The sequence below is a fragment of the Megachile rotundata genome, chromosome 4 (genome assembly GCF_050947335.1).
Source record: "Megachile rotundata isolate GNS110a chromosome 4, iyMegRotu1, whole genome shotgun sequence".
Classification (NCBI taxonomy): Eukaryota; Metazoa; Arthropoda; class Insecta; order Hymenoptera; family Megachilidae; genus Megachile; species Megachile rotundata.
The window spans coordinates 16,175,411-16,199,406 of record NC_134986.1 but is presented as its reverse complement, the minus strand read 5'-3'; the positions used below and the strand labels follow the sequence as shown (position 1 = coordinate 16,199,406).

The 23,996-nt window shown below is 37.3% G+C and overlaps 1 protein-coding gene across 2 annotated transcripts in view; it reads right to left on the bottom strand.

Annotated features, from left to right (window-relative positions):
• Positions 1–23,996, bottom strand: part of LOC100882999 (telomerase-binding protein EST1A) — a 184,160-nt gene that overhangs the window by 12,939 nt on the left and 147,225 nt on the right. For both annotated transcript variants that reach the window (XM_003703923.3, XM_076530467.1), the window contains one exon: positions 13,401–13,563. In XM_003703923.3, coding sequence (XP_003703971.2) covers positions 13,401–13,563 — 163 coding nt within the window. The remainder of the gene's footprint in view (positions 1–13,400; positions 13,564–23,996) is intronic.

Sequence of the window (23,996 nt, the reverse complement as noted above, 5' to 3'; positions counted from 1 at the left end):
CATCATTCCCCAATTGCAACAATCCCCAATTCTAAGACTCCAAATTCTCACATCCCCAATTTCTCAATGTTCCACCCCTTCAACTTTCCACTCCTTTCCAAAACTGAAAATTTCCAACCTTGACGTCTTCCATCCTAAAAAATATGCCACCTTGAATTCCTATAAATTTGAAATGTCAAATATCCAAAAATACCCAGTAAAAGTAACACTTCCACAGAACATCGTTTTATACACCTGCAAACAATATCCAATACATTTTCCTCCGGACCTCTGCCATTTAGAAAATGATTTTCCATCGACATTTCTCGAGACTCTTCGGTTCGCTGGTCAAACATAACCAGCTCTTTCTGGACCAGTAAATCCCGAAGGAGTTCTCGAAAATCCATTTCTCGAAATAGAGATCGCCTAACATCGAGAATTATGGATGAGATTCTATTCTTTCCGAACACCGAGGAACGAACGAATCTCCGAGGATCTCGAATAAGAAGTGACGGATTAATAAACAATGATCGGACAACTTTCGATGTGCTTGAGAAATGCCACACTTCGATTGCAAGATATTTTATGCCGCGATATTTTTGTTTGCGGTGACTGATCGATCACTGAAAGACAGTACGTGTTTAGGGGCTAAATTGGACTGTTTTGATGACCGAAATTTTTGCTATATTTGTCGAAATCGATGTTGTGAAATTCGCGTTTATGAACTGGGAATTTATTACTGATCGTTTGTAATTGGTTATAAACAGTTTGAAGACAAAATAAAATAAATTGTTTAAAATAAATTAGGCTTAATAGATAGCTACAAGTAAATATGGATCTTTAATTGAAAATTCGAAATGTAGTTTTAATTTTTTTTATTAAAAATGCACAGTAATAAAACTAGCAATGCAATTTATCTTTTTCAACTGTCTAATTTGATTTATTTATCATAAAATCATTATAAAATTTGTCTATTTGTTATGAAACAGTAAATTGTCTATTCTTAATACAATAGCAAATAAAATGTTTCAAACTATGATATTTTATTTGACTTACTTAAAGATTTACTTAAAAATTAAACAAATAAATTAAGTAAATAATAATCGACTAAAATTTGCTTCCTTTACTTAATTAAATTAGTTGATTTATCTTCCTTGAACAAGATGAGATCACATGATCTTGAAGACGCCATCTTGAAGACACCATTAGCTAAGCGCGCGAAATTCAAACACAGTTAAGTCATCCGCGCAAGACATCAATCCCAAATAACAATAACTTTCCTAATTTTAAAAATAAGTGTACTATTTCATTTATTTTTTATAAATCCATATACTATTATTCATCCTAGAACAATAAATAAAATAGTAACCGTGATATTATGCTTAAACAAATCCATCAAAGAACCTACATAAAAATGAAACGAGCTAAACAATCAGCCTTTTATCCACACCTAAATGTTTCATTTTCTTCGACCATACACTTCCTATTTTTTCCAAATTTTAAACACCGCATTTCATGTCGGGACAGTGGACGACGTTTAATAATCAGGGAGCAAAGTCGCGTCGCACAGAGGAACAATTTTAGAGTGTCTCTGACAAGCGGTAATTGGACTGTCGACTGCTGGAAATACGTGACAGGATTCCACGCATTTCTCCGCGCCGTTCGCAACCGGATTTTAAATAAAACAATTCCAGTTCGAGCTCGCGAATTTTATTACGAGCCGACACTGTGTCGCAAGAATTTCAAAGCTCGCGTCCGGTTACGTGTCGCGATACGCAAAACTATGGACTTTGCCTTTAATTAATCCTCGGTCGAACGACTACATCGTTAATTAATCCTCTGCTGTTGTTCCCGATCAAACATTTACGGTTTCACGACGAAATGCGCCTGCACAACAATTTACATTCATGGTGGACCGTGGACTCTTTGCTGAACAATGTGGATCAGCTTTTCTGATCAACTATTTCCATAAGCTATTTCGATCTGCTACTTTAATAAACAATTTCGATGAGCTGTTTTGATGAACTATTTCGGAAAGCAAGTTTGACAAACAGTTTCAATCTGCTACTTTTAATAAACAATTTCGATCAGGTGTTTTGATGAACTATTTCTATGAGCAAGTTTGACGAACATTTTCAATCAGCTGTTTTGATGAACTATTTCTATGAGCAAGTTTGACAGACATTTTCGATCAGCTGTTTTGATGAACTATTTCGGAAAGCAAGTTTGACAAACAGTTTCGATCTGCTACTTTTAATAAACAATTTCGATCAGGTGTTTTAATGAACAATTTCGATGAGCAAGTTTGACAAACAATTTCAAATCTGCTGCTTTTAATAAACAATTTCGATCAGGTGTTTTAATGAACTATTTCTATGAGCAAGTTTGACAAACAATTTCGATCAGCGGTTTTGATGAACTATTTCTATGAGCAAGTTTGACAAACATTTTCGATCAGCTGTTTTGATGAACTATTTCGGAAAGCAAGTTTGACAAACAATTTTGAAAACAACAAGAAAAATGATCAAACACTTCAATGAGCTATTCTGAAAACACTGAAGAAAATAATCAATGATCTCAATGAACAATTTTGATAAACCATTTCGATAAGCAAGTTTGACAAACAATTTTGAAAACAACAAGAAAAATGATCAAACACTTCAATGAGCTATTCTGAAATCACTAAAGAAAATAATCAATGATCTCAACGAACAATTTTGATAAACCATTTCGATAAGCTAGTTTGATAAACAATTTTGAAGACAACGAGGAAAATGATCAAACACTTCAATAAACTATTCTAAAAACACTGAAGAAAATAATCAATGATCTCAATGAACAATTTCGATAAGCAAGTTTGATAAACAATTTTGAAAACAACAAGAAAAATGATCAAATACAATGAACTATTTTGAAGACACTGAAGAAACTAATCAACGATTTCGAATACTAAAATTTGTCTATCTGGAGTACCGACACGTGTTCAGCCCCGAAAAACGAAAGTGTGCGTCCATGCAAATTCTCGCGACGTCGTGCCCTTTGGCCCCGGTGGTCGTCCTGTCTGTCTGGCTCCGACAACGGATTACGTTCATACAGTTAGCTTCTCACGGCTCATACATGAATGCATGTGTACCGGCAGAAAACGTACGGCGATTGGACCACGTTCGCCGTTGTCTAGCCACGATCTGTACGTGGGCGATGTCCATGGTGGTCGGCACAGAGAATGGCTTTTCGAGCCCGTTCTTTCGGCTCGATGCCATCGACATCAATCGACACCACCCTGTTTGCTTTTACCTGACACCACGACCCTGCCTCGCACTTTATCACCCAGGCTCAAGCTGTTATTCAGCTACCACCGCTGTTTCTTTACACTTTATACGGGGTTATGTCGTATACTATGATTACTTTGAATATGGGCCATCGGAAACTTGTTCACTGGGCTACTTTATTCGAGCCACTGCCTCTGCAAGGATAGGTTTATGCTCCGCATAGGTTTTAGCTTCGATACTGTGGAACTTTTTTAAGTTATATCTGGGATTTGGAGGAGTAGAACCGTTAGGTTTAGATTCCGTACGTTTGAATACATTGAATGATGCAGTAGTTTGAATATATTGAATGATCCAGTACTTTGAATACATTGAATGATCCAGTACTTTGAATACATTGAATGATCCAGTACATTGAATATATTGAATGACCCAGTACTTTGAATATATTGAATGATCTAATACTTTGAATACATTGAACGATCCAATACTTTGAATACACTGAATGATCCAGTAGTTTGAATATATTGAATGATCCAATACTTTGAATATATTGAATGATCCAATACTTTGAATACACTGAATGATCCAGTACTTTGAATATATTGAATGATCCAGTACATTGAATATATTGAATGATCTAGTAGTTTGAATATATTGAATGATCCAGTAGTTTGAATACATTAAATGATCCAGTATTTTGAATATATTGAATGATCCAGTACTTTGAATACATTGAATGATCCAGTAGTTTGAATATATTGAATGATCCAATACTTTGAATATATTGAATGATCCAGTACTTTGAATATATTGAATGATCCAGTAGTTTGAATACATTGAATGATCCAGTACTTTGAATATATTGAATGATCCAGTAGTTTGAATACATTGAATGATCCAATACTTTGAATATATTGATTGATCCTGTACATTGAATTTTTCAATTTTTTGGTACATTTGAATATATTGAATGATCCAATACTTTGAATACATTGAATAATCCAATACATTGAATATATTGTTTCATCCTGTACATTGAATGTATTGAATGATACATTTGAATGATACATCCATTCTTTGATACATTTGGATGTATTGAATGATCTAGTAGTTTGAATATTTCAATTCTTGAGTACATTTGAATATATTGAACATACTGAATACTTCGAATGCATTGAATACTTGAGCAAAGATTTGAGCAACCCCTAAACTGCACTACAGGAAATTCATCAGACGATCATCCCCCCTAGAAGACAAAACTTTTCACAAGAATTCCAACGTAACTTTTATCCCTCTTTTCGGTCCAGATAAATTAACCCACTGTCAGACTTGAACGAAAGGGAACGAGAGAGTTATTCCAAGGGGGGTGAACACCCCTTAGACTTCATCGAATAAATTGTTGCCATTGATGTTCTGTCCGCCAAAAAGTTACGAAGAATTCTCGGCCAGACGTGTTTTTCTGCCTCGAATCGCCGTCCCTGTACGTGTCTTTTCCGCCATTTCCCGTTCCACCCTCTTCGAAACCGCCCCTAAAATCCGATAATCGACTCGCGTATACTGGGTGTCTCTAAATGGGGAAATGAGATGGGAAACGATATTATAGAGCAAAATGAATGCATTCAATTAACAGAGTAGGTGTGTAGAAAGTACAAAATATAAAAATGTTATTTGTTGAAATTTACAACTTGAAAATTTGGAAGCTGCAAAAAATTGAGAATTTAGAAACTGCAGAACTTGAAAATTTGGAAATTGAAAAACTTGGAAATTTGGAATCCAGAGAAACAAAAAAGTTTGAAATCTAAAAACTATAAAATTTGAAAATTTGAAAACTAGAGTAGTTGAAGATTTGAAAACTTGAGCATCTAAGAAGTTGGAAATTTGAAAAATAGAAACCCCCGACAATTTAAAAACTGAACAAGTTGAAAATTTGGAATCCTGAGAACCAGAAAAGTTGAAAATCTGAAAACTAAAAGTCCTGAAAATTTAAAAATCCAAAAATTATGTCGTAATTTAAATCACTTCAAAATTTCACGAGACACCCCGTACATGGAGAAGCCAAGAATACCGAGACATATCAAACACAACCAACCGATTCGCGAGCACTTTCAATTGGAGATTCAACGACATTTGGTATGCATTAGCCTACCCCCAACAGCAGCCACCCCTCGTAGATGCAGCAGACCTACAACTCGATACGGATTTGCTCTGCTCGATTTGCAATGGCCGTATTCGATTAGGAACATCAAATGAGAAACGGAAATTACTTTCTTGCAAATGCTACACAAACAACCTGTTCCTTTTTGCACGATACCTAATTCCCTCAAGGTAGTACATTCTATCGTAAAGTCATCACATAAAACCATCACCAAAAATCACTTATAGTATATCAAATTAAAGCTTCACGTTTATCAAAGACGACTGCACAAAAATTTTTTGTAGAAGAATTTCCACATCCCCCAATTTCCACATTTCCCAATTCCAACATTCCCAATTCCCATATTTTTCAATTCTAACATTTCCAATTCCAACATTTCCCAATTCCCACATTCCCCAACTTCCACATTCCCTAATTCCCACATTCCCCAATTCCCACATTTCCCAATTCCCACATTCCCCAATTTCCACATTCCCCAATTCCACAATCCCCAATTCCCACATTCCCCAATTCCACAATCCCCAATTCCCACATTCCCCAATTCCACAATCCCCAATTCCCACATTCCCCAACTCCCACGTTCCCCAATTCCCACATTCCCCAATTCCCACATCCCCCAATTCCCACATTCCCCAATTCCCACATTCCCCAATTCCACAATCCCCAGTTCCCACATTCCCTAATTCCCACATCCCCCAATTCCCACAATCCCCAATTCCCACATTCCCCAATTCCACAATCCCCAGTTCCCACATTCCCCAATTCCCACATTCCCTATTTTCACATTCCTCAATTCCTACATTCCCCAAATTTCCAAACTCCCAAACTTCTCAGCTACCCAAATTCTCAAACTCCAAATCTCAAATTGTAAAACTTCCAAATCTCTAAATTCTCACATGCCGACAGTCCTACATGTCCTATTCAATGGCAATATAACAAGAGAAGAGAGCTACCTATAAGAAAGTTTAGTTACATAAACATTCCCCAAAAGACTGCGTATTACAACACGACCCATCTTCGCAACAAAAGCTACTTTCCTCCAAACATACTAAATCCTTCCGTCAGCGAAAACAATGAGAATCCGATTCTTGCACAATCTCCATTGAAATCAATCACCGTGTGACAGCGAACTAATGTCGCGTTGACCAATCCCGAAAATTTTAACGACATAATTGTCCTCGGTAGATCACTGTCAAATCAGAATCTAGCGTTCGGCGAGCAAACATTAGACGATATTAATTTGCGCGAGTGTCCCTGTCACGCTTTCAGCGGTGATCCATTACAATCCGTGTAACGCGTGACAAATTGTTGGCAACGGTTAGAAACGTCGTCGGGGGATCATCGACCAAAAACAACACCTGCGTCCACTTTCACCGGCGAAATTCGCAAGGCCATTCGCTAGCATGATCGTCCTTGTTCGCCGTGATGAGCCTGACCTAGGTCACGTGGCTAATGATCGAAAGAAGCGGATGGTCCGCCGACGATCGTCCGCGTAATCGACGATAACGCAACCCCGCTGCCTCCAAATCGATTCACTTTTATTATCGAACCAATCATCGTTAATTTGCAATCGTGTAACCATGATTGATGGCCGTATCGTTCCATCTCGTGCGACCTTCAACGCCCTGAGCGTACTTCGATTCGAGTTCTTCGGGGAGCATCTCGTTCTTAACCCTTCTATTACCTTATTCCAGTAACACGTATACGTACTTTATATTATGGAATCTTAGCTTGCATTCTTTAGGGGTGCAAATTTTATTAGTACATTTGCAATTTTTTAATTAAAACTGAAATTTTCGATTATATAGCAGAATAGAGTTTTTATTTTTTCTTACAATTTTTGGGTTTGAAAATTATGTCACAAAATTTCTAGATTAAAAATCTTTTCGAGTGAACTTAAATCACAATATTTGTAGACGTAGGTCAACAAATTCCTAGATCCCAAAATCCCTAAATCAACAAACACCTGGACCCCAAAATCCCTAGATCTCTAAATCCTAGATCCAAAAATCCCTGGATTCAAACCTTTCTAGATCCACAAATCCTCAGATCCCCAAATCCCTGGATTCAAAAATTTCTATATCCAAAAATCCCTAGATCCCCAAATCCCTCGATGCCCAAATCCCTATATCCCCAAATCCCTATATCCCCAAATCCCTATATCCCCAAATCCCTATATCCCCAAATCCCTATATCCCCAAATCCCTATATCTCCAAATCCCTAGATCCCAAAATCTCCTTAGCTCCAGAAATCCCTAGATCCCCAAATCTCCCTAGTACCCGAAATCCCTAGATCCCCAAATCTCCTTAGTACCAGAAATCCCTAGATGCCCAAATCTCCGTAATGCCAGAAGTCCCCAAATTTCCCTATTTCCAGAAATCCCTAGATCCCCAAATCCGTAGATCTCCAAATTCCCAAGTCATAAAATCCCCAAATTCGAAGATCCTCAAGTTAGTAACTTATTTGCCCATCAATCGATACCTACAAATCCCTAAAAATTAATAAAATTATCCCATCAGTCTCATCCGCCATATTTTCCCTAGATAAATGAATTTTACTCTTGCACCATCATCCAGCAATTAAAAGACATAAGCAAAATTAGAAACCGAGTCGTTCACTTTCTTCGCTTACGAAAAAATGAAAGTTTCTATTAATTTGAAGCCTTACGATTCAACGTTTCATCAAACAACAAAAAGGCATCCACTGAAACGAAAAAGAACTTTTACCAGTTTTGTCCGTTCAAACGTTCACTCTTGAATTTCACATCGTTTTACTGAAACGGTCTTTCAACGAGGGATTTCGCGTAGGTACGCGATAATTGTCCGTTTTCAAGGACCATCTTGGCGACTTTTCAACTCGGAACAGGGGTCATTGGCGTTCGCTCGAGTACGCTTCGGCATCGCCTAAGGCTGCACCGTAAGCACGTCAATTCGACAGTTACGCCAGCCACGGTAATTGGGTAATTGCTATGCTAAAGTATACTCCGTGTGTACCGGTAATTACCAGCCACGTAACGGACTGTCGCTTTTGCCGGTGAAAAGGGAAATTTCTGGCTGACGAACGAATGCCATTATTTTTTAATTCGAGGGTAAACTTGTGGTTAGCTGGTATTCGAGTTTCATGGAACGTGTATTAGATGTGTAGTTATCTTATTAATTGTACTGTTAGTTTGTTGGGTATATTACTAGGTTTCTTATAGCGTTTCTTACTAGGTATCTTACTAGGTATCCGACTGTGTACCTCACTAGGTAACTAGACATGTTATTAATAAAATACGACTTACTAGGTATCTTACTACGTATCAGACTATGTACCTCACTAGGTAACTAGACAAGTTATTGACAAGATTCGACTTACTAGGAATCTTACTAGGTATCAGACTATGTACCTCATTAGGTAACTAGACAAGTTATTCATAAAATACGACTTACCAGGTATCTTACTAGGTACCAAACTATGTACCTCACTAGGTGCAAGTTATTAATAAAATACAACTTACTAGGAATCTTACTAGGTATCAAACTATGTACCTCACTAGGTGCAAGTTATTAATAAAATACAACTTACTAGGAATCTTACTAGGTACCAGACTATGTACCTCACTAGGTGCAAGTTATTAATAAAATACAACTTACTAGGAATCTTACTAGGTATCAAACTATGTATCTCACTAGGTGCAAGTTATTAATAGAATAGAACTTACTAGGAATCTTACTAGGTATCAAACTATGTACCTCACTAGGTAATTAGATAAGTTATTCATAAAATACGACTTACCAGGTATCTTACTAGGTATCAAACTATGTATATCACTAGGTGCAAGTTATTAATAAAATACAACTTACTAGGAATCTTACTAGGTATCAAACTATGTATCTCACTAGGTGCAAGTTATTAATAAAATACAACTTACTAGGAATCTTACTAGGTATCAAACTATGTACCTCACTAGGTGCAAGTTATTAATAAAATACAACTTACTAGGAATCTTACTAGGTATCAAACTATGTACCTCACTAGGTGCAAGTTATTAATAGAATACAACTTACTAGGAATCTTACTAGGTATCAAACTATGTATCTCACTAGGTGCAAGTTATTAATAGAATAGAACTTACTAGGAATCTTACTAGGTATCAAACTATGTACCTCACTAGGTGCAAGTTATTAATAAAATACAACTTACTAGGAATCTTACTAGGTATCAAACTATGTACCTCACTAGGTAACTAGACAAGTGATTAATAAAATGCAACTTACTAGATATGTAGATGTATTGAAAGAAAGAGTGAGAGCATTAATAAAAGTCAGCCATTTTGTAATGTTCCACCATCTTACATTCACCTGAGGTTCTCAATGTGACCTTTCAAGATGATACTATTAATAATATCAATAATTCTTATAAAATGTGAAATTTTTTGTTTGCAACCTACATATAACACGTTGCTTTTCTTTTTTACTTGAAAATATTGTTTAGTCTGTTTAGTTTAATTTGTTGTCCTTTTATATGTAGCCAATCTAACGTAACTCAGTATTGTGTTTTTTGTATTTCAATCTTGCATCCATATAGGATAATGAAGTTTGAAATACAACTTCAAGTTAAATGTTAAATATCAATATTTTTCTTGTTTATATTTGAAGATCGTAAATTTCATTTTGAAAAATTGTCTATTTCATAAGTTTTGAAAGTTTAAAGTTTATAATTTAAGTTACCATCCAATTACGAGTCATCAATCTTCCGATTAAGAAAATAACGCCGCAGAGATTCATCAGATGATTTTTGCGCCCGGTAAAACAAATTGCACGAAGGCGATGATTCAAGAAACCGTTGGCGCTAAGCATTCGTTCAGAAATTAATTAGCCGATCGAGAGTGATTCGATGCACAGATCAAAACAGGATCGATCGAGCAATATTTCATTCGCGTTCATTAACATCATCCTCTGGATAAAATTAATTTTCTCATCAGAATTTCACTCTCGGGTGTCTTCGCGAGCATCATTAAACAGTTTCATCGTAATTTATCATCGCGATGTTAATGAACTGCGAGTGCCGTGTTCGATTGATTAACCGTTCGCTAATGGCGTACAAATTTAAGTAGCAAATTGTCCAATTTGTGTCTCAATTTGCGGGTTGCGAAATGTGTCAGTGGGACAAAACGATCATAAGGTCGATCGGTTAATAAATCATCGAAATTTCGATTGATTGAAACGAAAGGGAAATTACGAGGATGACTGTATGAAGAGACCGAAAGAGCGATGACGATGGTGATTGTCATCGCAAGGTAAATCGGATGTTTGCGCACTTTCTGACCCCTGCCATGACCTGCTATATTCTTGCGATGACACGATCACCCTAGGGCGATACTTGTAATACCGTCATCTGATAATATTGCAGGATTCACTTTCTTTAATATCTCCTTTTCAGGGTCCTTCGAATTCTCCAAAATATTACATTTTATTCTGCTATTTAATTTCTGACAGAATTTTTAATATTCTCGAAAATATTACATTTTATTCTGCTATTTAATTTCTGACAGAATTAAAAAAAAATTAAACTTTGAACATTTCCTGACACAAGGTTGCAATCTAAAAATTTAAACTTTGAAAATTTCCTGGCACAAGGTTGCAATGTAAAAATTTAAACTTTGAAAATTTCCTGACACAACAAGATTGCAATGTAAAAATTTCCTAACACAAAAAATAGTAAATTAAAAATTTGAAATTTGAAAATTTCTCAACACATAAGGTAGCAAACTAAAAATTTCAAATTTTACAATTTCACACCGCAACAAGGTTGCAATCTAAACATTTAAACTTTGAAAATTTCCTAACACAAAAAATAGTAAATTAAAAATTTTAAATATGAAAATATCCTAATACAAAGAGTAGCAAACTAAAAGTTTCAAATTTGACAATTTCCCATCACAAGGTAGCAAATTAAAAATTTAAAGCTAAAATATTTCCTAACCCTAAAAATACCAATTCCCAAGCTTAAATTTATAATTAAAAAAATTCTAAATATGAAAGTTGACAAACCTTCAACCTGAAAATTTCCAAATTACAAAATTTGTTTCCAACAAATTAAAAGGTAGTAACTAAATGGCCCAAAACTTGTCTACCCCAAAAAGATCCTTAAATCCCTAGATCCCTGAATCCCTAGATCCTCGAATCCCTAGATCTCCAAATCCCTATACCCTCAAATTCCTACATTCCCGAATCCCCATACCCCCGAATCCCTAGATTCCCTAATCCCTATACCCCCAAATCCCTAAATCCCCGAATCCCTAGATCCCGAAATCCTTGGATCCCCAAATCCCTAAATCCCCAAATCCCTAAATTACCAAATCACTAAATCACCGAATCTCTAGATCCCTGAATCCCTAGATCCCCCAATCCCTAGATCCCCCAATCCCTAGATCCCCCAATCCCTAGATCCCCCAATCCCTAGATCCCCCAATCCCTTGATGCCCGAATCCCTAGATCCCCAAATCCCTAAATCCCCAAATCCCTAAATCCCCAAATCCCTAAATCCCCAAATCCCTAAATCCCCAAATCCCTAAATCCCCAAATCCCCAAATCCCCAAATACCCAAATCCCCAAATCCCCAAATCCCCAAATTAAAAATAGCAAACCAAGAAATATCAAATAAAAAACCAAAAACTTGTCTACCTCAAAAAATACCCAACTACAATAAATTTGAAAATCCACAATAAAGTACCAAATTAACGAAAGTCAAAATTAAAAGCCAGAATTAACGAAAGTCGAAAGTCGCTGCAGACGAAAGAATTAGAATCATAAACATCGAAAATTCCCCGAATTTTCCATGTGCAATTCCATAAATTTTCCGCGCGAATTCGAGGATAAGAATGCGAGAGAGTCGGTGGAGGCGGGTTTACGATGTATTTCGAAGCCCGATCGATTCGCATCGACCCTCCCTTATTTTCGGCGATCCCTCGGGACGCGAACAACGGAGTCACGACCTCCTCCTCCTTCGTTATTTATCGCCGATTATTTCATACGTTTTACTTTTTTCCACTACGACCAGACATTATTTCGGACAACTTTAACCCACCTCCCTCTGCCCAGGATAATCGACGACCTTCCTTTGAAAAAATACTTTTGAACAGAGACAGAGATAGAACGTGGGTCAACCGGTTCAGAGACGCTTCTGGCGACTCCGGTGAATTATTTCATTTTATTTCATGTATTTTCGCACTCGAATTACGAACAAATTGCCTTGCTTGTTAAATATCGCTACCTAAACCCACGGATTTGTGGTTTGAGAGTTTTGTGGAGTTATTTCTTTGAAACGTTAATATGATGTAGCGAGGTGGTTGTATTTTAGGCACATTTTTTGCAATTATTTGTGGTCGGAATGGGTTTGTGCTTTTTTGGGACGCAACCGAAATTTTGTTCAGATGGTAGGAGTTTAAGTATGAAGGATATTTAGCATAATGTATGTTCATTTTTATGAAATAATTTTATATCTTGGTTACATTTAGATAATAAATGAAATTTTGTTCAGATAGTATAAATTTAGGTATGAAGAATATTTAGCGTAACATATGTTCATTTTTATGAAATAATTTTGTATCTTGGTTACATTTAGATAATAACTAAAATTTTGTTCAGATAGTATAAATTTAGGTATGAAGAATATTTAGCGTAACATATGTTCATTTTTATGAAATAATTTTATATCTTGGTTACATTTAGATAATAAATGAAATTTTGTTCAGATAGTATAAATTTAGGTATGAAGAATATTTAGCGTAACATATGTTCATTTTTATGAAATAATTTTGTATCTTGGTTACATTTAGATGATAACTAAAATTTTGTTCAGATAGTATAAATTTGCGTATGAAAAATATTTAGCAGAATACATGTTTATCTTTATGAAATCATTTTATATCTTGATTAGGTTTAGATAGTAACTAAAATTTTGTTGAGATAGTCTTGATATGAAGAATATATAGTATAACATATTTACTTACCCACAAGCGGCACCATAAGCGTATAAATCGGTTGTGCACCAGAAGTAGCTTTTGTGATATTCTGCAACTGCGGCAGATAATCGATGAAACAGTTCGTATCTGGAACCAGTTGTCTGGGTCTCACTTCAATTTCAACAGACACCGAAGATTTTTGCAAGATTTGCTGAAACATACAAACAGAACGATGCAATTAGTAAATAATAAAATCTAATAAATAAACTTGATGTATTTCTCTCTAGAAACCAAAAAAATTCGTTCCCATTCAAAGTTCTCTCATGTCCCGAATCAATCGCGTTCCGAAAATAATTCGAACGCAAATGAGTATCGATCGACGTTCCCGCGTTCGAGACCTCGAACAGACGGGAAGCACGCGAAGAATCCGACGACGAGCCTAATTGTTCATGGGAGCACACCGATGGAATGCAAAAATAAGCTCCTCGTTCCGTCACGTCAACGTATAAATGTCGTACACATGTCCAGGTGTTACGGCTATCATCAGGCTTCGCTCTTCGATCAGGAATCTGGGTGGAGTTGATCCGAATTTTTCGTATCGTTTATCAAGGTCATGTATATTCGGTTCCAAAGGTAGAAAGTGTATAAAAACTCAAATCTTCCGAATTTTCTAATTTTTATATTTGAAAAAATTTATTTGTTCACGTACCCAATTGAAGATGCTGGTATTAACCCATCACTACCTGATACATTTAACATCTATGTTATTTAGAATTTGTTCTTGTATGCAATTAAAACTGCTCACATTAACCCATCACTACCTGATACATTTAACATCTATGTTATTTAAAATTTGTTCATGTATCCAATTAAAACTGCTCACATTAACCCATCACTACCTGATACATTTAACATCCATGTTATTTAGAATTTGTTCATGTATGCAATTAAAACTGCTCACATTAACCCATCACTACCTGATACATTTAACATCTATGTTATTTAGAATTTGTTCATGTATGCAATTAAAACTGCTCACATTAACCCATCACTACCTGATACATTTAACATCTATGTTATTTAGAATTTGTTCTTGTATGCAATTAAAATTGCTCACATTAACCCATCACTACCTGATACATTTAACATCTATGTTATTTAGAATTTGTTCTTGTATGCAATTAAAACTGCTCACATTAACCCATCACTACCTGATACATGTAACATCTATATTTTTGATCATATGTTCACGTACCTAATTTAACCCATCACTACCAAATTTTTATTTCAATTCTCTCACATAACTTGTCCATTATTTTCTATCAACTTCAAGAGGAAATCAGATACTCTAAAAGATAGGTAACATTGAAATAAAATATAATTTTGAAGACTATAATGCAAGCATTTTCCAGGTACAAATTTTATTTGACAATAATCCTCTTGCAAGTGATTAAAAGATATATTCAAACCCTCATTTTAGAACCATAGTTGCAAATGAATTTACTGCTTCAAATTATAAAAAATGAATATAACAGAACATCATGAAAATACTTAATAAAAATTGTCATAAATGAAAATACTGCTCAAAACAATTTTTAACTACTTTGTCGAGGCCTTCAACGTTAAAAGAGTCATAAAACCAGTCAGTAATGTATCCACAAATGTTAGACGTATCTATTATGTCTCAGTAGGCGTATATTTCGATCATTTTCCCTTTCGATAGTTTCTCATGCCTGTCTCCTAACTGGAACGAACGTGTAATGTACCTGATTATGAATATACCCGACGTGTCCACCTGAATATCGAAGCAGGTGTCCCCATTCATTCAGCCGAGTTGCTGTCTACACGGGTAAGCGTTACCTCTACCTATTCAAGTGTCTGCCGAGTATAATCGAGTCTTCTCCACGACATTATCGACCGACTTCCCCATTCAAATCGATCACTGACACGAGTTTCGTATTTTTTCGATACGAAACATGGTACAATATAATTTCAATAAATTTCCTTAATTTTTTAAATAATTTCAAGTATAAAAATTTTAAGATGAAGAAGTTCAAATGAAAAGATTTATTTTAAGGCTTGGTAATATTAACAAGATTATGCAATTCAATTGAAGAGGCAAGTTAAGGCTTGATAATATTAACAAGATTATGCAATTCAATTGAAGAGGCAAGTTTTGTAGCTTGATAACATTAACAAGATTCTGCAATTCAATTAAAGAGGCAAGATTTTTAAATTTTATAATGTGACCAAGATTCTGCAAGTCAATTAAAGAGGCAAGATTTATTTTAAGACTTGATAATATTAAAAACATTATGTAATTCAATTGAAGAGGCAAGATTTATTTTAAGACTCGATAATATTGAAAACATTATGTGATTCAATTGAAGAGACAAAATTTATTTTGAGACTTGATAACATGAACATTTACGAATTTATGAAGGTGGAAGTTCAGAAATAGAAGTTAAATACTGGAAAAGTTGTAGATTTGGAAACATGAAAATGACAAAATATGAAGCCCTGGAAATTAGAAAATATGAAAATTTATAAATTCTGGAAGTTGAGGATTTGGAAATATGAATATGTAAAAATTCGAAAACCCCTAAATTTGGAAATATTGAAATTTGAAAACCCGCAAATCTGTCAATTCCAAAATATGAAAATGTAAAGACTCGCAAACCCCTAACCTTAAAACTACAAAAACCCATAACCTTAAAACCACAAAAACCACCCCTAAAAAACTCATCAACATAAAAACACAAGACTCCGATTAATTTTGCAAATTCTACAAAAATTCTAAATTTCCACATGCCAGAATATAAACTAACAAAGATATATCCTAACAATATACAGTTCCCGTGCAGACTAACTCCACTGCATCGTGACAAGAGCACGAACAGTAGCCGTCGACCAAAAATCCAGCACCACTAATAGCGTTTGAATGACGCATAATGAAACGTCGTTGAAAATCGTCTCAAGTATTACGGATTCCTAGGCATTTTTGGGTAGCAGTTGAATTCAGGAATGTCAGCTTTCTTCCAAGCAACAACGTACACGCGATACATGATAATTAGCCGCGGAAACGGAACGTCTTATTCAAACGTCAAATTGCTCGAATGATAGGCCGCGTTACCGCTTTGATTCTTTTAACGGTACATTAAAGTTTACGAGATTGCCCGTACGTGTGAATTTAAACTCGCATTCCATGCGTTTCTGTTCCACGTTCTAATTAATAATACAATCTATATCGATTTTTACGAGAGGGTATTTGTACGGATTTTATATAAAATCGATTAGGAATTTTTTGCTCGACAGTTTACCACCGTTGCAATTTTCAAGGGTTCTGATTTAAGCAGTCACAGATATTAACACGTTTATAAAATATAAAGTTCTAATTGGAGCACTATAGTTTTAATAAAACGTAGTATAATAATGAGACTTTTTATCGTTTCATTTTAGGATTCAATAACTGCTTCTTCTTAATATTCTCTGTAATTAAATCTCTAATTATTTATCTGCTACGGTCTTTTTAATACAACCTACAAAATTTTAAATCGTACCATTAATGATTGTTTGTCCCAGTTTATTAATTACACATACACTACCGTCCATAAGTATTCGGACACTTCGTTACATGAAACACAGTTGAACTTTGTACGAAAGGTATTTAGGGTTATCATATCATTTGTAATAATTATTATTATCTTTCTTGAGGTGTCATAACGTAATAGAATTAATTTTTAAGTACAAATTATACAACGAGAGTGTGAAAGTAAAATTCATGTCCAGAAGTACAAAGTCCAAATTTGTGAATCCAATGAAACGCTTTCGATTCTAAAAAAAATTTTTATTTCTACTGTGTTTCATTTCTATGGTGCACAACGTATTCAGAGGGTTCTTCGATATGTTTCAAGTGTTTGTAAATTGTTGGTAGATGTTTAGGTTCCCTCAATGGAGATAAGAATGAAGGTAACGCAATGCACTCGACAGTTTCGGTTTAGTTCGTCTGTAGCTTCTTTTCCATCGAGATACGAGTTCCAAACGAGAATTATCAATCGAAAAACGTTCCAGTATTCTGACCTTCGCAGAAAAAAAATCGATTTTAGTTACTGTTGCAGATACTTGAATAACTTTCATGCAACGCGAATGCATATTTCGCTTGTGTCCGTATACTTATGGACGGTAGTGTAAGTGTGTTTCACGCTAGTAAATGGACCAGACCTATAGTCATCAATAATTATAAAATAAATGAAAAAAACATCTGAAAGAGTATTGATAATGGGAATAGTAATATTAAGTACCGAATCGACGTTGCACGCGTCTCGAGCGGTGAACCTGTCCTTAACGCGGCGCGAGTAGGTTTCCGCGTGAGCAGAAGAACGTTTACGATGTTCTAAGAGGCGGGCACGCTTAATATGCGTGGGCGTTGGAGCCGCGGTGCGTGATTCAAGGTAGGTTCTCACGAACCACTCGTGCTTGCCTGGGTGTTGACGAAGGGTACACGGGACGGAGGGGAACGACGTGACAGAAGACCAAGCAAAAGTGACGAACACAAGGGAGGAGACGGACAACGGTACGACCACGCTCGTTTAGGAATTCGCGAATAATTTAAACGGGAGTAAAACGCCTTGGTATTCTTCTTCGTTCCTTCCTTCTTGTCTAGCGATATCGTACTTACTTGATACAAGTCACTTTTACTTAGAATATTTTATTTTGAGAATAATTCATTTTCTGTGTGTAAAGCATTTTTGGAAAATTTGTTTTAATATTTTGTTTTATTGTAATTGATTATATTGACTGATGTATTGTAATCGACTGTACTAACTGATATATCGTAATCGACTGTGTTGACTGATATATTGTAATCTACTGTATTGGCTGATATATCGAAATCGACTGTATTGACTAATATATCGTAATCGACTGTACTAACTGATATATCGTAATCGACTATATTGACTGATATATTGTAATCTACTGTATTGGTTGATATATCGAAATCGACTGTATTGACTAATATATCGTAATCGACTGTACTAACTGATATATCATAATCGACTATATTGACTGATATATTGTAATCTACTGTATTGGCTGATATATCGTAATCGACTGTATTGACTAATATATCGCAATCGACTGTACTAACTGATATATCATAATCGACTATATTGACTGATATATTGTAATCTACTGTATTGGCTGATATATCGTAATCGATTATATTGACTGATATATTGTAATCTACTGTATTGGCTGATATATCGAAATCGACTGTATCGACTAATATATCGTAATCGACTGTACTAACTGATATATCGTAATCGACTATATTGACTAATATATTGTAATCTACTGTATTGACTGATATATCGAAATCGACTGTATCGACTAATATATCGTAATCGACTACATTGACTCATATATTGCAATCAATTAATAACAGTCATTTCTCAAACTACATATGCAGATTTTTTAAGAGCATAAGTTTCTGTAAGACACGAAGTATGTCAATTTTTAAAATGATCAGTTTTGAACAGGTAATGTTACAAATTAGTGGACCAATGTATACCCATAAGAAACCCTAATATTGTAATATTAGCGCATCTAAAAATTGCACCTAGATTCTATGAGAACGCGATCATGGCATATTCCCGCGACCGCGAGAAAATCAGCTCCCATAGGATGAGAATCAATTAACGGTATAACGTATCGCGGATTCCAGCTCAACGACACCGACCGATAAGATATCATAATCGACACCGGCGGCTTTCATCCTTGCTTGCCGAACGATCACGGAGTAACTGGGTCAGAAGCAACGGGTAACAACGATGCACATAATGTACTTCCGGTCGATCCGTAAATAAATAAGCACGATTATCGAGCGAGCTAACACGCTCCGAGTCACGGTACATTTCCAGCTGTCCCGGAATGATATATCGCTCACCGGAAACGGTATTAAAGGATCGAGAGACATTTTATGAACGTAACAAGGACTCCCATTTCCGTGGATGTTCAAATTGAATATATATCGGGAGATTGTCTCGGAGAACATTATTTCGGAGATAAAAAAGGATTCATTCGTCGTATTCTGTTATTATCGATGTTTGTTAACGGTCCGAATAAATTGTTCTTTTTCTGTTAGGAGATTATTACTGCCTGTTTATTGCGACTCATAAAATCGTACGTAAACACGGACTCTTTTAATTTACCTAGGAATTAATACCCTACTGTGTTTTATACGAGGCTTAATCGTTTCCTCCATACTAAAATCGACTTCGTATAAACTTGCTAATATCAAAATAAGTTTGTCTCGGACAATATACAAATCTAAATTCCACATCTTTGGTTTTGTATTTCGTATAAAGGTGCATAAAAGTGCACTCCGATCATCCCTTAAATAAAGCACTTTGTCAAATGGAATGCGCTTTTCCGCCATGAAAATCCATCATCCACTCGGTTGGACGCGTGGAATTCTTGTGCCCTTCTCGCGTTCCTGGTTTCTATTAGTTCAGTCATCGACAGTGCAAACACGCTCGTTTTTCGTGGCGCGTTGTTCGAAGTCGTGGAAGTGACTCGAGAGATCGCGGTTGCTTCCCGGCGGGATTCGAAGCGCTCAGGGGGCAAAGCGTCGAACAGAGACGAACGACGAGGAGGCAAGAGAGTGGCGAGGCTCGTGACAATGTCAATGTTTGCGTCGTTGCACCGAAGCACTCTCAGAACGGTCGTAGACTGAGTGTCTTCGGGTTGTACAGGAAGAATGGATCCGTGTCGAGGGTACGTAGAACTAGTCGCTCTTTGCGGGGACTACCTCAATGAACCTCCATTAATTTCCAAGCTTTCCCCGGGACCCTGGCATCTCTCCAGCCCTCTTCTTCCTGCCACGGAAACGTCAACCGTCTCTCTCTTTCTCTCTGTTATTTCTCTCTCTCTTTTTCCTGTCTCCGTCTTCGTCGCGTCGTGTGTGTGTGGCTAGGCTTTTGTTCGATCGATCGACGACCCCGTTGTTCAGAAGGTGTTGCGGACTCTTACAACACACGATGGAATTCGAATGGACGCCAGAGGGTTTCTTTTATGGGGGTGAATTGGGGTTGAAGTGGTCGGCTACAGAGATGCTGAACGGTTAAGAACTTCTTCTACTAACGGCACCTTTCGACTGGCTTTTAAGCTGCCTTTCGTGAGGATTTCGCTTCGATTGATTTGCTCCGAGTGACGGGAAAAGGGTATGCGAATGGACATACCATACAAAAACGAAAATAATTCTCAATGAATTTACTTAATCTTCCCAACTATTCCAACGAATGAAAGCTCTGCGAAGCACTAAAGAAGAAGAAGAAAGAAAATTAAGAGAGGAAAAATAGTATTCATAAGTCGAAGTCCCGACTTTATTGCGAGTCCCGGCCGGAATTAGCGAGTAAAGTTACACGCGCGATATATTAAGGGTAATCGCATTCATAAATGCAACAGTTGCGGCTACAACGAATCGACCACGTGTAATGGCGGTCACAAATCAGATCCGGAGTCGAACAGCCCTCGATCACCCCTCGCCATAAAGTACACCCACGCGGAGATCGGGCCGACGACAAATACCGGAACACCTGGAGGGACCAGGTGATGACCGACGCCACCTTCGCGAGGACCTGTTACATGCCGAACAAGTATCCCGTCGTGTCAAAGTGTAATCCTACGGCCCGCGACTTTACAACCGGTCTATCCAATCGCCAACTATCATTGATTTATAACTTTAACCCCGTTTCGTGCCTGCAACACCTCCGCTTCGTTTACTTTCCGTCAGTTATTAATGTGCGAAAGTCGTATCCTAAGATGGGAACTGATCACTTTTCAGTTCCTGAATTTGGAGATTTGCATCCCATTTGAATATGGAAATGTGGGAATTTTGGAATGTGAAAATTTGGAATGTAAGTGCTAAAATGTTGGAGTGTAGGAATGTGAGAATTTAGTATCGAGTAACTTCAACACTCCAACACTCCCAAATCCCAATTCTGCCAAGGTCCAACACTCCCAAATCTTAATTCTCCCATGGTCCAATCCTTCCAAAATCCCAATCTCCCAAAGTCCCCATCTCCCAAAGTCCCCATCTCCCAAAGTCCCCATGTCCCAGAGTCCAAATCTCCCAGAGTCCAAATCTCCCAAAGTCCCAATCTCCCAAAGTCCCAATCTCCCAAAGTCCCAATCTCCCAAAGTCCCAATCTCCCAAAGTCCCCATCTCCCAAAGTCCCCATCTCCCAAAGTCCCCATGTCCCAGAGTCCAAATCTCCCAAAGTCCCAATCTCCCAAAGTCCCCATCTCCCAAAGTCCCCATCTCCCAAAGTCCCCATCTCCCAAAGTCCCCATCTCTCAGAGACCCCATTTCCCAGAGTCCCCATCTCCCAGAGTCCAAATCTCCCAAAGTCCCAATCTCCCAAAGTCCCAATCTCCCAAAGTCCCAATCTTCCAAAGTCCCAATCTCCCAAAGTCCCAATCTTCCAAAGTCCCAATCTCCCAAAGTCCCAATCTCCTAAAGTCCCAATCTCCCAAAGTCCCAATCTTCCAAAGTCCCAATCTCCCAAAGTTCCAATCTTCCAAAGTCCCAATCTCCCAAAGTCCCAATCTCCCAAAGTCCCAATCTCCCAAAGTCCCAATCTCCCAAAGTCCCAATCTCCCAAAGTCCCAATCTCCCAAAGTCAGCATTTTAAAATCCCAACCTCGCAACTCTCCAAACCCAAAATTTCCAAATAAATCCCAAATCTGTAATTTCTTAAAATCCTCCGCAATATCACCGTCCAAAATATTTGGCAACATGGCGAAAAATCCCGATACATTCCAGATACGTGAATATGACGCTCTCGGACAAATGCTCGTCGGATTGGAAAGAAAATCACGTCTCCGTCAGTCCCATCGCGACGCAGGAAAAAGTAAATCATCGCCTATGTACACAAGTGAGTAGCCAGATGGCGAGACGGGTGAAGGGTTCTTCAGAATGTGTAGGTCTGGGGAAAAGTCCTAAGAGAAGAAAAGGAGTCTTCGAACGCGTCAAAACCAAGCGGCTCCTGCTCTGAAGGAAGGCTGCTTCTCTGACTTGAAAAGGGGACGCTTTTTAGAACGAGGGACGGAAAAAAATCATGGAATCTGATTGTCGGTCGTTTGAAAAGGATTCCTGTTATACGTGACACGTTTCCATCTTTTCGATCCTCGTGTACGCTTCATATGTGTACACATATTAATGGAAAATTTTGATTCAACCTCATTTTTGCTGGTCATGGATGATTTCCAAAAGGTCCAATTAACAAGTTGATACATTATTTCTGACTTATTATTTGTCTATGGTTAATTGTCAGTAATGGTTGTTTAAGTATGTTCATATGACACACATGTGACACTACACATGTGACACTTTGTTAAAAGATGCTTATATGAAATTGTTGTATTAAGCTGAAGATGAGTGTGTCACCGTACAAGTTCAAGGAACCTGAACAGCATGATTAACTTGGTTTATGACATCGAGTTAGATGATCAGATGATTGCAGTTCAAATGTGACAAACTTCAGTCATATTTGCACAAGGATTAATTTTGAGTTTAATACCAATCGAGTCTCTACAAAGAAGACTGTGCAGGAGATTGTACAAAGGTAGCCAACAGCTAAATGCACTTAACATTTCAACTCTCATTGCAATAATAATTAGTATAGACAACTTGACATAACTGGATCATAGATTAAGGTATTCCTTATCCTAGATATACATTACGCTAAATAAATATAATAATAAAGGAGAGTAATGAACGGTTAACGACAGCAGCAGCCCAAATCCCGCCCTTCGGATAATAACTCGAAATGATGTACGATCCCGATCATCCATGGTCCACGAATTCTCCACGGTCCAAAAGCCGATCTATTCCGCTGGCATCAGTGGCCATGAATCAAGCGGCGATTTGGTCCGTGCACGAGCGAGAAGTCTCCGCCGAGCGGAACGAGGCCCATGGGAGAAGCGGCGTCTCTTAATATCGGGGAAATTAAAGATTTCTTGTAGCGGGGTTGGCCAACATGGCCATTAGAGGACGCAGCGTCGAACAATGAGTACAATGTTCCTTCTGGACACCGTCGAGGGGTGACACGAGACAGAAACGTTATCTGTAGGCCGCAGATGATACGAGGGTGAACACGCGGCTTCCTCCCACGGGATCGTCCGCCTAATATTTCGACCATAAATGTTTGAATATGATGGTCTCTGATGGTATATACTCGACGGGATTCCGCGAGGGTGACGAGTTGAATACGCCCGGTGGGTTAGGAACCCGCGATGAGATTTTTCAACGGGGGTTGCCTGTGTGGTTTGTCCTTCTGTTGCAGGAATGAATGTATGGACGGGGAATAGGATATAGGGCGGTGTTAACCGATGGATTTGCTGAACGGGGTGGAATGCTGTGACTTTTGTGATGGATTAATATTTTTATCAGACTAGTTTCATGGGGGATTTTTAGGGGTGGGAAATGGGATTTTGGGGTTTCTTGGGAGCATCGGTTGCCTTCTCTATACGTTTACATTTCTATGTCCTACATATATCCCTACATCTTTATATGCATATGTCTCTGCATGTCTAGACCTACAGGGTGTTACACAAGTAATGTGTCACTACATATCTACA